This window comes from Cyprinodon tularosa, unplaced genomic scaffold (genome assembly GCF_016077235.1).
Source record: "Cyprinodon tularosa strain WSP-4 unplaced genomic scaffold, ASM1607723v1 ctg703, whole genome shotgun sequence".
Lineage (NCBI taxonomy): Eukaryota > Metazoa > Chordata > Actinopteri > Cyprinodontiformes > Cyprinodontidae > Cyprinodon > Cyprinodon tularosa.
The window spans coordinates 169,713-184,014 of record NW_024039456.1 but is presented as its reverse complement, the minus strand read 5'-3'; the positions used below and the strand labels follow the sequence as shown (position 1 = coordinate 184,014).

Sequence of the window (14,302 nt, the reverse complement as noted above, 5' to 3'; positions counted from 1 at the left end):
GTAAGGAATGTCAGCAAACTTATCCTGCTTTAATCAAACGTATCTCCTAGAAACACATTATCTTATAAGTTAAACAATTAAGCAAAAATGATCGGCTTTTAAACAAAACTTATGTTACTGATTTCTTTTCTAAAAAGATAAGCTGTTGCTCATTGTTTTGAAAAGCCTTGACAAAACTAAAAGTTTTCTTAAGATTTTTGACAATTTTCTCATGATGGTTTGTCTTTTCTTTCATTTTATGACTTCCTTACTAATATTGCAGATATGTGTGGTATAGCTTTGGGGCATCGAGGCGTGCTTCATATTAATGTATGTCATTTACTTAATATATTGTAGCGTTTTTGGTTGCAGATCAAACTTCTGAGTCACCAGAGAAATCCAGCTTGGGGGGGGATTGCAGCTGAATTAATTCTAAGCAGATTGCCAGAGTCAGTAATGCAAGAACGAGTGTCTTTCCACTGCAGGAGGTTTATTTTTGAGACAGGAAGTGTTACTAGTCAAAGTTATCTAAAATTTAACTTACTAAAAGTATGAATTGATTTTAAACTCCTTTCTGTTCTTTGTTTTTAACCTTTTTGGATCGTTTGGTTTTCTGTTGTCCGGGAGGCAACTGCTGAAAGGAATCAAAGCTTCTATAATGTGTTAGAGAGTGTTTAATCCCCTTATGTCTCTATGATACCCACCTGTTGGTTGATAAGTGATGGCCTCAGGAAGGAGGAGTGTGAAAATCAGGGCTTAATGTGAACAGAGTCTGTTTGTTATAGAAGTTTGGTGTTTTTCAGCCAGTTACAGTGGAGTGAAAGAAAAAGGATAAAAAAAAGCAAAAAAAGAAAAGTCACATCTGGAATCTACAGCTCTAAAGTCTACAGATTGGTTGTGTGTGTGGCATTAACCCATACATGCTATTTTTATTGTTTTATTTGATCTGTGTCGTTTTTATTGATTGGAATTATTATTGTTTTTCATTTTTTTTCCTAAAATGTTGAAAAGTGGAACAAACTACTGGGCACTAATTTTATTTTATTTTTTTGCATTTCAATGGACTGTAATTATTCAGCGGCCTTATTGAAATGAACTTAACTTGGTTGGACATTTATTTTTTTTATAAGGTGCTTCTAAACCTTTTCCTTTTGGAGCCATCAACAAGCTCCTGGCTGCTGGGAATTTAACTCTCCTTTTTTATAGAAATAATTGTTAAAAGAAAACCTCTAAGTTTTTTATTTTGGCGCTACAAGCTCATACAATTAAATGTTCTTATAACATGGGGATTATCTTTCCCTCGTTATCTGTCAGTCAATGGTTTTGTTACATCTTTCACTGTTTTTCTGTCATCACCTCCTTTTTTTTTTTTTAAAGACTGACACACAAAGACTGTGTTCACAAATTACTATAATGAATATGCCAAATAACTCATTATTAGCTCTGAATGTCCAAAGCAAACGTCCCCTATGAATTCTGAAACATCTAGCTTATAATAAACTCTTTATCAAGGCAAGGATTAGCTCAGTTAAAACAACTGGATCAATTCACACATGACATTTGGTCGCCTTATCGCTGACGTAGCCGATGTGTTGCAAATACTGTGATCGTAGACTCTGCTCAGTTCAAACTACATTAATTACTTCACACATCCAATAATGCTCTCCTCATTCAAACACAAAAATATATATATATATATATATCAAAACACCAGAAATGCATTTAAAGTAGGTTTAAAACAATTGATTAAATGAATTGTTAATAATCTATTATTGAAATCATCAACTAATTTAATAATCCAATAATAGTTATCTGTAGTGTAGAGACTCTGAAACATGCGTTTAACTGGCAGAGCGACCCACTTAAGAGGAGTATTTGTACCAAAACTGTAGAAAAAATATAGAAACATTTTGCCTTTAGGATAAAAAAAATTTTTGTCTGTAAATAAGCTCTATACTGAACTCAAGTGGAAAGCTTTTAGTCTTGCTTGGTTTAATTTGTTTAAAAGTCTTCTTTAAGGCAATTCAATTATTAATCTACAAAAAAAATAATCAACAAATTAATCAATTGACCCTTATTGAATCCATTATTGAAATTATCATGAACTAATTCAGTAATAGATTAATTGTTAACTGGAGTATAGAGACTCTAAAACGTGCCTTTAAATGACAGAGTGACCCACTTAGAGTAGTAATTATACCAAAATTATAAAAAAAATATATGTAAAGATTTTGCATTTAAGATAAAAGATCTTTTATGTCGATCAATATGCTCTTCAAGTGGTAGAGAGTTAGTTTCACCTGGTTTAATTACACAAAAAGTCTTCTTCAAGGAACTTTTGACTATCCGATTGTTAGTTAATTAATCAAAAAATGTAATCGAAAGATTAATCGATTTGCAAAATAATCATTAGTTGCTGAACTAAATACGATATTGATACTTAAATATTGTTCAACCTTACCTTATACCATTTATACAAAAAAAGTAAAGTGCAATTCATAAAAAAACTTTAGGTTTAGTAAATTAGTAGTAGTAAAAACTACTTTACTACTACTGCTTTTCTAGTCAGACTTTTTACAGTGAGTTGGTAGAACTATTTCTGGTTAGATAAAAGATTGTATCCCATAATGTAGGAGATAATGACAGATGTTTTTAAACTTTATGACATCTAAACAGTCACAGCAGCTGCATTCGAACCTGTTGAGATTTAATTTATAGAAAGTGAAAGGTTGCGTGCAGTCAGCAGAGGTTCTGCTCAGGTTAGCAGGGAGTTTCTGCTCCACTGAAGGCAAAAACAATCCTATTAAGGACTTTGTGGGTCTCATATAATAATGCTCATATGATTCCACCCCGCTGTTATCTGTTGAGTCTTTATTTGTCTTGGCTGCTTTCTTTGTGTTCATTTTGTTCATCGTGACACTTGGCTGCTCCCCACTGGCTCAGCAGATCCTGAGACTGCTCCTGCGGCTCGCTCATGTGTGCCTTTGAGCATGACGATGTTTTTACCCTACAAGCTTGATGAAGCCTTTTAGATGCTCAGAGGCCAGTGATATGTGGATGGAAAGTGATAAGCATCAGTGATGGCAGACAGAGAGGATGTAGCAGCTAGTGGGGGAGGTAAAATGATTAAAACGGAAAAGGTCAGCATGGAAAACATGTTTGCCAAAGAAACCTGTCCTACAAGACAAGCTACCGTTAGCATAACATATATTTGCATTACAAATTATTTTGCATAAAAATGTCAGCAGTCTGATTCTGCAGCGAATCCCTGTTGTAATCAAAACTGTCATAACAACGTTTAATCATCTCTATCTCTTTCCTCTTGTCTGTCGTCCTATTCTGGTAGATATTGAAATAGTTTTCAGACCTTTATCAGAAAATAAAAAACACTTTTTTTAATGAGCAGATAGAGTACTTAGATTGTTTTCGTGGTTTCTGTGTGATGTGTTCATGGCCGTAGCAAGTGGGGTCGCTAGGGGTGCTGCAGTACCTCCTAATGGAGAGAGGGAGATAAAAAAAAAAATCTTTTTAAAAAATACTTTACACAATTCATACATTTCTTATTAATATTTTGGGAAATTATTTTGCCTTTTTTAAATTACTATTACGTGTATTTGGGTTTTTATTTAATTCCTTTGAGGCCCAATCAACACAAGTTCACTGAAGTCACGTTGTCACTGCAACGTCAAGCAAGCTAGTGGTCGCTGAGTAGAGAGGTATCCCGCTTGTCGCAGCAGAGTAGTAAAGTTACAAAGTCTAATGACAGAAAGAGAAGGAAATATGGAGCAGAAACGCATTTCGGTTTCGTCCTCTCAGAGCGCACCTCATCATTTGGCACCCTGCTGTAATATACACTGAACTGTATATGACAATACAGTAGGCAATCTCAATCAGTTTAATTATTTTTTTTTTCATTTTTATTGTATTAAGGCTATAGGCTCATAGGTATTTTGTCCAAAAAAAAAAAAAAAAAATTTCACTGCACTCCCCCATTTAAAAGTACTTCCTGGATACGCTTGTATTTAGAGGAATAGATTGTTAGCTTGGCCAGTGAGCGTTTCAGGGACGTCACTGACCAGACTGATGATGTGTTCATCCACTGATGAAAGGGAAAATATTTTTGTTGGTTATGAGTATTTTTTTGCTTGTTGGAAAGTTTGATTTTATTTTGTATAGAAGTTCACGAATGAGGGGAAGATGGAGCGGGAGATAGGTAGGCGGATTGGTGCAGCATCTGTTGTGATGAAGAGAGAGCTGAGTCAAAAAGCAAAGCTTTCGATTTACCGGTCGATCTACGTTTCTACCCTCATCTATGGTCATGAGCTTTGGGCCATGACCGAAAGAACGAGATCCCGGATACAAGAAGCTGAAATGAGTTTTCTCCACAGTATGTCTGGGCTCTCCCTTAGAGATAGTGTGAGGATCTCAGTAATCCGAGGAGGACTCAGAGTAGAGCCACTGCTCCTCCGTGTCAAGAGGAGCCAGTTGAGGTGGCTCGGGCATCTGATTACGATGCCTCCTGGACGTCTCCCTGGTGTGGTGTTCCTAGCACGTCCCGGGAGGAGACCCAGGACACGCTGGAGGGACTATGTTTCTCAGTTGGCCTGGGAGCGCCTTGGGGTTCCCCCGGAGAACCTGGCCTAAGCGTGGGCCTCCCTACTGAAGCTGAAGCTGAAGAAGATGGATGGATGGATTGGATGTATAGACGTTATTTAAATTGAAAGTCAATAGCTGCCACACAGACGCAGACAAAAAAAATTAGAAAGACACAGTATTTGATTTTTTTTTTTTTTTTTTTTTTTTTTAGAGAATAACCATTCAATTATTTTAAGGCTGATGCTGAAAATATTTTGACATCAATCAGTAATGTCCTGCTGATAAATGTTCTCCACTTGCTTTGCAAAATGGGCACAGTGATTAAGAAATATTAAACTATTCTAAATTTAAACAAAAAGTAACATTTATGATAGTTAATGGAAGGAATCTCAGGTAAGCGCTTCATCTGATCTCCAGGCATCGCTGCTGGATGCGCTAATGAATTGGCCAAAGCGTGCATGGATCAGCTGATGCAGATACAAGAAAAATATCGACCAGCCAATAAATCGGTCTCTAGATTTTTTTTAAATCAGTTTTAACTCTCATCATTATTAATGAAATAACTTACTGTACAAATACACACAGACTTGCCCTCTGCACAGACAAAATGGATACTGTATAGTATAGATTGTAGATGGCTTACTTGTGCACTGTGAATCAGAGGTGTGCAGCCACACACAGCTGATGTGTGATGTAAAAAGTTAAATTTAATACAGGCTGTTTGAAGCACATCATTTGCTACCAGTCTGTTTTACCTTCAATCATTTGTGAAAAGTGATCAAATATCTTCTGAAAGTGGTGCACAGGTAAAAGACGTTTTCTCGAATGTTAAACTATGCATCTGGAAGTTTCTGGTATTACAATAATTGAAATTTCTGCTCCTTTCATATCTTGATAGAGCAGAGATAGTGATGGAGTCACCAGGGTTCTCATTTATAAAGCTTGTGAACAAACAAAACCGCCTTCATGCAAATGTTGTGATCTATTAAAATCAAACTTGGCGTGAAAATGTGCAGCATTCATGGCTGAATGTGGGCATGTAGAGAGCTAAAGGCTCGATCCTTGGAGGCAAACTTTGAGGTAGAGCTCTGATCTATAAAGGAGAGGTATTTGGTTTTATTTGTGCGCTTGGTTTTATAAACCAGGACGTTTTTGCCATACTCCTTTCTGTACGTGCCCTTTTTTGCTCTATACAGATGGGAGCACTTGTGTGCATTTTGTCATTAAAGGCGGCGTTGTATGTTTTGTGCGTGCTCGGTAACAGCTGCCAGGCTCCAGTGAGCTGTCAGGAGGAATGATGGGTATCCGTTCTGAGCATTCCTGGGGGTAAAACACTTTCACCTCAGGAAACCACACCAGCACAAAAGACAAGCTTGCTGCCGACTGTCGAAGGCCTGGGAATGAGGCCCTGTGTTTGATGGTTAATTTTCCAGGTTAAGCAAACAGGCTGCTAAAAGAGTTCACATGATTTGTATAGAAGAACAACTATGTACCAAACTGCTTCTGTATCCATCTCTCAATGCCTGTCTTGATCTAGTCTCACCGAGTTCACTTGATGATCTTAACTTTATAAGTTAAAAGGGCACATTTAAAAATTAACATTGCAAACCCTACAGTCTAAAGTCTAAAAGGGAAATTTATCTGCTTGGAGCAAACCTTTTCCTGCAAATACATTTTTTTCCCCATTTTTATGGAATTAATTGCCTTTATTTATGAGGAGGCATTTATTTTTTGTGTGCTTGACCTGCTCCACCACCGTGTCTCACACTATCATCGATATCTCCCACAAACAAACACTCTTGTTAAGCTTTTGATTCTTCATTACTATTTATTATTTTATCAGTACTGTTTTGAAGTTATATTTAACTGTTTAATGTGTACAAATAAGCTATTATGAAAGAAAGGAGCAGGAAAAGGAAAATTTGTATAATCTACCGCTTCTCATAAGATCTGTTTGTTAAAACATAGACATAAATTAAGCAGTCGTATACTTAGGCCTACCTCCTTAAAACCAAGCATGCAATAAAACAGTCCTTCCTTATGATACCATTATCCACTGATTTAATGTCTCTGTATCTTAATAGCAAATTATATTTGATTAATCTCTTAAAAATAAAAGTTGAGCTAATTCACGGAATTCCATCAACTTTAAGTTTAGGAATAATTGCTTTGTTGGACTCAATGGATTAATAAGTATTAGAAATAACTTAAACTGACTAAAGCTATTTTTAATATCATATCCTTTTTCATTAAATGTCCATAGTTTAAAATTTTATTTCATAATTTCTAGCCCTAACTACGATTTGCACTATAGTAAACGTTTTTTTTTCAGCTCAACATTTAATCCTTAAAGACTTATTTTAGTAAGAACAAAATTTTCCCTCCAAAAAGTGGCCTAGCACAGCAACAGCATCCTGCATAGCTAAAAATAATCCCAGTGTCAAATAATTGAAAAAAAAAAACATGCAATAGAATTTTTCTCTCATAAGGTTAAAGCACAGTTGAATATAATGAAGCTATAATGAACATTTGATTTTTTTGGGGGGGTCCATTGTTAGCAGAAGTCTATCCAAATTACATTGAATTCTTTTAGAAATATCAATGTATAGTTAGAAAAAAAATTTAATTTAAAATAACATTTAATTTACTTCATTTACTTACTTAAAAATGAAAAAGCCTAGAGAGCTGTGCTAAATCTAAAATATTTTTTGTATACACTTATGTGTACAAAAAGCAGAATACAGCTGCATCTCTAGGTCTAGTTTTTATAATCTCTTTATAGTATTGATTTATTTCTCCTTTCTCTTCCATCCATCTCTCCATTTGACATGGTCTCTAATTTTTTCCTCCATCCCTGCCAGTGTGTGGTAAATCTCATCAGTGAGCTCCAGGAGCAGATGTGCAAGTTTCATGAAGAGATCAGCACTCGCATCCAGGAGAAACGAGCCCTCGAGGAGAAGGAAGCCCAGCAGGGGGACCTGGGTGGCGGCCCGGCTCAGGGCTGCGACCCTATTGCCGGGTCCAACCCGAGCGGCGCTTCGCTGAAACGCAGTGGAGAGAGACATACTGTGCCTGTACGGAAACTGATGGTGGATGAACTCCTCTTACGATACGTCCACCATCCTTCCTTCTCTTCTTCTCTCCCCTTTTAACCAGTCCACAAACCCCCTGCTGGTATTTGGAGTTTTCCACAAAATCAAACTAACAACCTCTCTTTTTGTGCGTGTTTGGATTCTCTACAGTTTGTTTCTTGCAGGATGTTGGGGTGATGCTCTGCTGGAAGCATTTCATTTTCCAAATGCAATCACTCATTTGAGGAGCCACAAATCATTAGGGGCTTTAAAATGGGGACATTTGCAGCACCCACCACAAACACTGGTATTCTTGGTCAAAATGTGTCAAATACAAAAATTTATTTATTGAAGAAGCATAATATCAGACTTGAATTTCTTTAATCAGGGAGCAAGGAACTTTTTTCAAAAATTTGCATTTTGTCCACATGATGACCTGCGCTACAGTGCATAAAAGGTACTTTGATGCGACTCTCTAGTATCTTTCAGGTAGTTATTAAAAACTTGCTGTGTCCTCCTGAATAAAACTATGATGTTAAAGCATCATATTAACCACTGGTTAAAAGCTTTAGCTACAATTAGGTCCTGTTCTTCAGATATTCCAAGAAGGGTTCACTAAACTGCATTTAGAATTTTGTTTTAGCACGTGCAATTAGTTGCCGTGATTTTGGTGATCTACAGAACTTGCTGCACAAATATTAAGTTGTACAACCCAATTTGTTTTTGCCTGTTAAAAGGATCAGATGTGTGCAGTTTACTTTCAGTTTGAGAGTAGCTGTAAAAGAAGGATGAGGTTCTAAGCCATGGAGATGGAGGTTATAATGATGAGAATTATTTAGAAAATAATAATTAGGATAGGTAATAATATTTATTGAGCACTTGACATAGGTAGATTATCTCTAAATGCTACAAAAAAAAGAAAAGATAAATAAGAACACTCAGGTTATATATAAAAAATGGAAATATCCTAAAACATAAAGTTTTCTTTAACTGAAGGAGGACAAAGAAAACTGCATGTCTCTTTAACAGTAAATACAGCCGACTTGTAACGGTGCACAAGTGCAATAAAGCTGTGACACGTGTAGCCCATGCATGCCGCTTTGCTGCACTTAGGTCCTGTTACGCTCCCGTGTATTTACTCCTTTTGCAGGCTCTTCTGATATGTTTTTCTTTTCTTTTTTTTTTTATTATGCCACGTTAATGGAATTCTGTCATTTTCTTTGTTTTGGTTTAATATCATAAACATTGCCTGAAGTTTTCTTTATTAATATTATATTATTAGTTTTATTTCTGAGATTCCAAATGTGTTTTACAGAATCTCTCCATCGTCTGTTTGCTTGTCAGTTTTTTCCTGACTTTCAGAAGTACAAAAAAAAGGCATTTGAATTTCAGTTGCAGTTTTCAGCTTTCTTATTCAGAAAATATTCTGATAACTGGGAGGTATGGGGATAATCTGTAATGTTTTGGGTCTGGTTCTTTCCCAAACTTTATAGAAACTGGGTTGGAATTCATGGCCTCATTGGTCTATTTTCTTTTTAAGCTTCCAACGAATTTATGAAATAAAAATCTGTTGGAATGAAACATTTTTCAAAGATGTTAAGCCAGATTAGAACATAGCATTTACAGCATGTAGAAATAAAGATGCTATGAATGGAATAGCTTTACTGATTGAATACATGTCATTTAAATTTAGGTTGGATATGTTGCTATGAAAGACTATGCTTCTGCAGTAAAAACAAAAAAAGCAAAACATGAATTGGATTCCCTTGCTGCATGTTTTGACCATGGTTGCCAATATGTCTAAAGGATGCTCTAACTCTTTGAGGCTAGATCCTCGGGAATCTTTTTCTGCTTTTAAACTGGAAATACCAGAAACATTTGGAAAATATTTTCAAAATGAATCTCTCTTTTCCTCTTCAAATCAGTGTTTTGGGGTCAATGTTGTGGTTTTTATTGGATTTGATCTGGTTTGTTTGCATGTTGATCATTATTCTGGTTACTAACAAAGTTTGTCTGCTTCCTCCTACTTTGACCAGGTGGATGGGTCATATAACAATAATTATACATTTTCAAGGTTCCCCTCGTACAGCGTCTGCTGGCAGACGTGCCGCCTGGACGCCTTCCAGTCATGTTTTATGGGTTTATGCTTTCCCTGGCTGCTGATAACCGCACGCTGTGGTGTCTGTTTCAGGAGGATTATGTTTTCCCCATATTAACCAGAGCACTGTCCAGCCCTGGAGAACTCTTATAACCGGACTGAACATTAGTCTGATCTTTACATATGATCCAGTTCATATGTTGGCATGTATCCAACCCAACACTGTTGATGAGAAACTGCTGCTCATTGTGGGACCTATAAGAAACATGCATCATTTTGTAGATCTTACTGTTAAGCTTGATGCATGTGTTTTGTCTGCAGGATTTGCTTCAAGAAGTCAAACATCTGACAAGCAAAGTGCAGGGGCTGGAGGGAGAAAAGAGCCTGTATGAAAGGAAGCTCAGAGCCACCAAGGTACATGGAGTGAATTAGCTCTGCTCGCGCCTGGATGCACATGTCATCGGTTGTGTTTTACCAGGAACAGCTGCAGAAAAAGAAACAGATGTTCTCTGTCCTCTCTTTCTGATGCTGGCTGTGAGTCTTTTATGGGCTCATTATATCATATCTTTATCAGAGATCACAGAGGAGGCTAATGTAGGCTGAAGTAAACTGTGAAAGTGTTGAAGGAGAGAAGTTTCCAAAGAACAAACGGCACACCGGATGTTTCTGTCCTGCAAATAAACATTTAGACAGGAGTTTTGTAAGCGTTAGATTGGATTTTTTTTCCTTTCCTCTGGTCTATATATTGTTTATTTATTAACATCTTAAGGCATACACATAGTTATACTTTTATACTTTTTTATGTTTAAATGGATCTGAGCATGAATTCCTAATTTTTAATTCAGGGTGGAAATGCTTAATTTTTTGAAACGGATGATAATTTGAACATTTCAATCGAAAATGCGTTAAAAGTAACCTCATGGTAAAACCTTTCCTCTAGAGAAGATACAAGAAACATTTTAAATTTAAATTAACATCATTAACACAGTTGATTTTGCAACATTTGTCTGTTTTTTTCTTAAAAGCTTTTCACAATGAATGATTTTGAAACTAATTTGGGAAAGTTTCACCTTAGTTTACTAAATATACATGGTCTGATTTTGCAGACAAGTGATGGGTAGATGTATAATTTGTTTGGAAATGAGCACAGGGCATACAGTGATTACATCATGTCACGCTGTAGATGCCGAAGACATTGACGCGATAAAGTTTGATTTGGTGTTACTGTGATTTAAAGGGATCCTAAGCTAGTTATATAGTTTGCCCTAAATATGTTGGATTACTCCTATTACTGCAAAAATTGCAATTTATGATAAATAAAAAATATAAATTCTGCATCGTTTTTTTTTTATATGTTTCACTCATTGAGGTCGCCATTTTTTAGCAGTGCAATGCATGCTGGGTTGATGATGCGTTAGGTCTGATTTTCCTGGAACCTATAGAGTAAAAACAGGAAGGCTAAAAGTAGTCATTTTTTAACGTAATGTGTTTGACTGGTGTTAATGCAGACAATACTACATTGCTTCATTTGTTTTGTTTTTTTATGAACTGTTAAATGTAAGGTAGCTGTTAAAATAAACAAAAGTGATTGGCTTGTGATCTACGGTTTACTATTAGCCAGAGCTAACACCAACATGAAAAAAACCAATCGAATCGGAACGTAATGAACGACTATTTAAAATGACAGTGAAGCATAATTCAGTAACTCATTGTTCTTATATCAGAGAAAATGTTTTTAACCCGATGCTAACTTTAAAAAGCCTCAGTTAGCAACTGGAGCGCTTTGTAGCATAGCTCTCCGTCGGAGTTAGTATCTAGTAGCAGCAGCCGCACAAACACTAGCTGCTTTCTCCGACTTCTCTCTTCCGTTTGGTCGTACTAATTTCATTCATCAAATTCAACACTTTCCAGTTAAAACTTTGACGTTACTGTTTGATGTTTTGGCTGGATGGAAGTAGCGCTACAGAACCTAGCATATTTCATTTATACGTCATTTAATGCGTTGCAGGGTAAACAACTTGGGGATGTCCGTGTGACAATATTTTTATTACATTTATAAATATATTCGATAATTTAACCCATCCCCTTGGGGAGCAGTGGGCTGCCATTGTGCGACGCCTGGGGAGCAGTCTGGGGTTAAGGGTCTTGCTCAGGGGCCCAGAGTGGGACCCAAGCGCTGGAGTCCTCCGGGACCAAACGTAATGCTCTAATAGGGTTGCCAACCATACCTTGAAAAATGGGATTGTTCCGTATTTAGAAAAAGAAATACCTGTCCTGTTTTTAGTGGAAAAGGACGCACTTTCCCCGTATTACCGTGAGAGTAAAAAAAATAGTCAGTAAAAAACTAGTTTAAAATGAAGTTTAAGGGCACATTAGATACAAAACCTAAGGTATATTGTTCCCAGGCCCCTGACCTGCATGGTGATCAATGAGCTGACAACAAATATGTATCGATCCAGAATTCCCCTCATCCTCATAATGTTTTTTTTTTTCTGTTTTACAACCGTAGCCTACTGTACATTTATTGCATTTGAGGCACAAATATGTTTACAAGTTTGCACAAGTTTGCTGTTGCACCAAAAATTTGCACTTAATATTCAGTTTTACAGTTTGAAGTTAAGCAGGACAAGGTTATGTTTAAGATACTTATTTTATTCAGCAAAGTTTATTTTGTAATAAAGTGAATTGCTGGATAATAATTTGTTTTCCATGTGTTTATCTTATACACAAATATGAATGTAATGCAATCAAAGGCAATCGGGTCAAAGGTGTCCCTTTTTTTTTTTTAGGGAGTTGGCAACCCTGTGCTCTAACCACTAGGACATCGCTCCCTAGAAAACTAAACAGCTATACAGTATTTTTATGATATTTACATCAGAAATGGATGTTTCTGAAATAAGATCTATTGGGACAAATAATCCTGGATCCCTTTATAATGGGAAGTTATGGCAGGGATTCGTTCTAGTATCCATATTTAAATCCTGATACGACCAAAGGGCTGAAATGAATTCACAAAATGTTTTTATCACATTTTGTAAAAAGCATAAGCATCAAATTAAACTTAAAAAAATGAAAAAATGAAAATGTACTGAGAACTCTTCATACGTTGTTATGGAATAGGGAACATTTGATCCATGGATCCAATGGAGAATGTCATTTTAATCATTTTAGGAATACTGCACCCTAACTTATCATTTTGACTGATTCTTGGATGCCTAATAACTGCCTCTAATAAAGAAAGCTGGTAACAATGTCCGATCTTTGCAAACAAATTATTTCCATTCATCACAGGTTATCATTTGTTTAAATCTGATGAATGATTCATATTTTCTAACACTTTTTTTAGTAAATGGTTTTGCTGTTGAACAGAGAAATTAAGAACTAAACAGTCTAACATTTTGCTTTTCTGCGCTCACAGTGCTCCCTTCCTTTTTTCACTCTTTCCTCTTTTCTCCTTTATTAACTCTTTTCTGTAATTTGCTCCCCCCCACCTGTGAAACCCCTCTTCCTGTTGTCCTCTCTAGCTCTCCATCTCTTACTCTCTCCATGTGTGTTACCAGTCGCTCATGACCCAGCTGTCCAGCCTCAAGCTGACTGTGGAGCACACACAGCTGGAGAAGCAGCACTGGGAGGAGCGCTGGCGCAGCGCACAGGTGCCTCCTCTTCCTCCTGCTCTTCGCTCTCCTTGCCTCTTTCAGTTTTTTTTTTTTTTGTCCTAATGAGATGCCTGCCTCTTCTTTTCAAGCTCGTCTCCAACGTTGCGCTTTGTGTTTCTTCCCATTGGATATTAAGATAACTTGGAGTTTGTCAAGATAGATTGAAAAATTAAGGCATTTTTTATTTTTTCAATTCTTCAGCTTGAAGTTAGTGTGTATTCGCTTTGATGTTCGGAAGCAGACCCTTAAAATCAATTGACCTCTCGTTCTTTTAGTCGGCCTTTTTTATGCAAGTCTGGATGGACCATGTTGCTGCTTATGATGCTAATGTCATTGCATAAGCTGTATTTGTGTGAGACGAGATATTTTATTTCTGTTCTGTCAAGTAAATAACTTTGTGGCGGCTCTGATTCTTTTATTTTCTGAAACCTTTTAATTATGTCATATTACTTTAGTCCCCTTTTAACAAGCTGATAAAAAGTATCGCTTAGTGCACTAAGTTCAAACATAAATAACTATGACCTGGTGGTTGTAAAGTTAACATGTAGGCCCTTTGAATTACACTGTGATTTTGGCTGCTTCCTCCTTCATTGTACAGGTGCTGGTCATAAAATTAGAATATCATGAAAAAGTAGATTAATTTCAGTAATTCCATTTAAAAAGTGAAACTTGTATATTATATTCATACATTACATACAAACTCATATATTTCAGATGTTTATTTTGTTTAATTTTGATGATTACAAATGACAACAAATGAAAATCTCAAATTCATCATATCAGAAAATTAGAATATTACTGAAGACCAATAAAAACAAAGGATTTATAGAAATGTTGGCCAACTGAAAAGTATGAACATGAAAAGTATGAGCATGTACAGCACTCAGTATTTAGTTGGGCCT

At 36.3% G+C, this 14,302-nt stretch overlaps 1 protein-coding gene across 17 annotated transcripts in view; it reads left to right on the top strand.

Annotated features, from left to right (window-relative positions):
* ppfibp2b (PPFIA binding protein 2b) overlaps positions 1 to 14,302 on the top strand; it is a 156,930-nt gene that overhangs the window by 98,049 nt on the left and 44,579 nt on the right. For 10 of the 17 annotated variants that reach the window (XM_038268575.1, XM_038268573.1, XM_038268567.1 and 7 more), the window contains 3 exons: positions 7,437 to 7,649; positions 10,066 to 10,158; positions 13,269 to 13,397. In XM_038268575.1, the coding sequence (XP_038124503.1) occupies positions 7,437 to 7,649; positions 10,066 to 10,158; positions 13,269 to 13,397 (435 nt within the window). The remainder of the gene's footprint in view (positions 1 to 7,436; positions 7,650 to 10,065; positions 10,159 to 13,268; positions 13,398 to 14,302) is intronic. The other 7 variants (XM_038268576.1, XM_038268577.1, XM_038268580.1 and 4 more) reach the window with 5 other exon arrangements.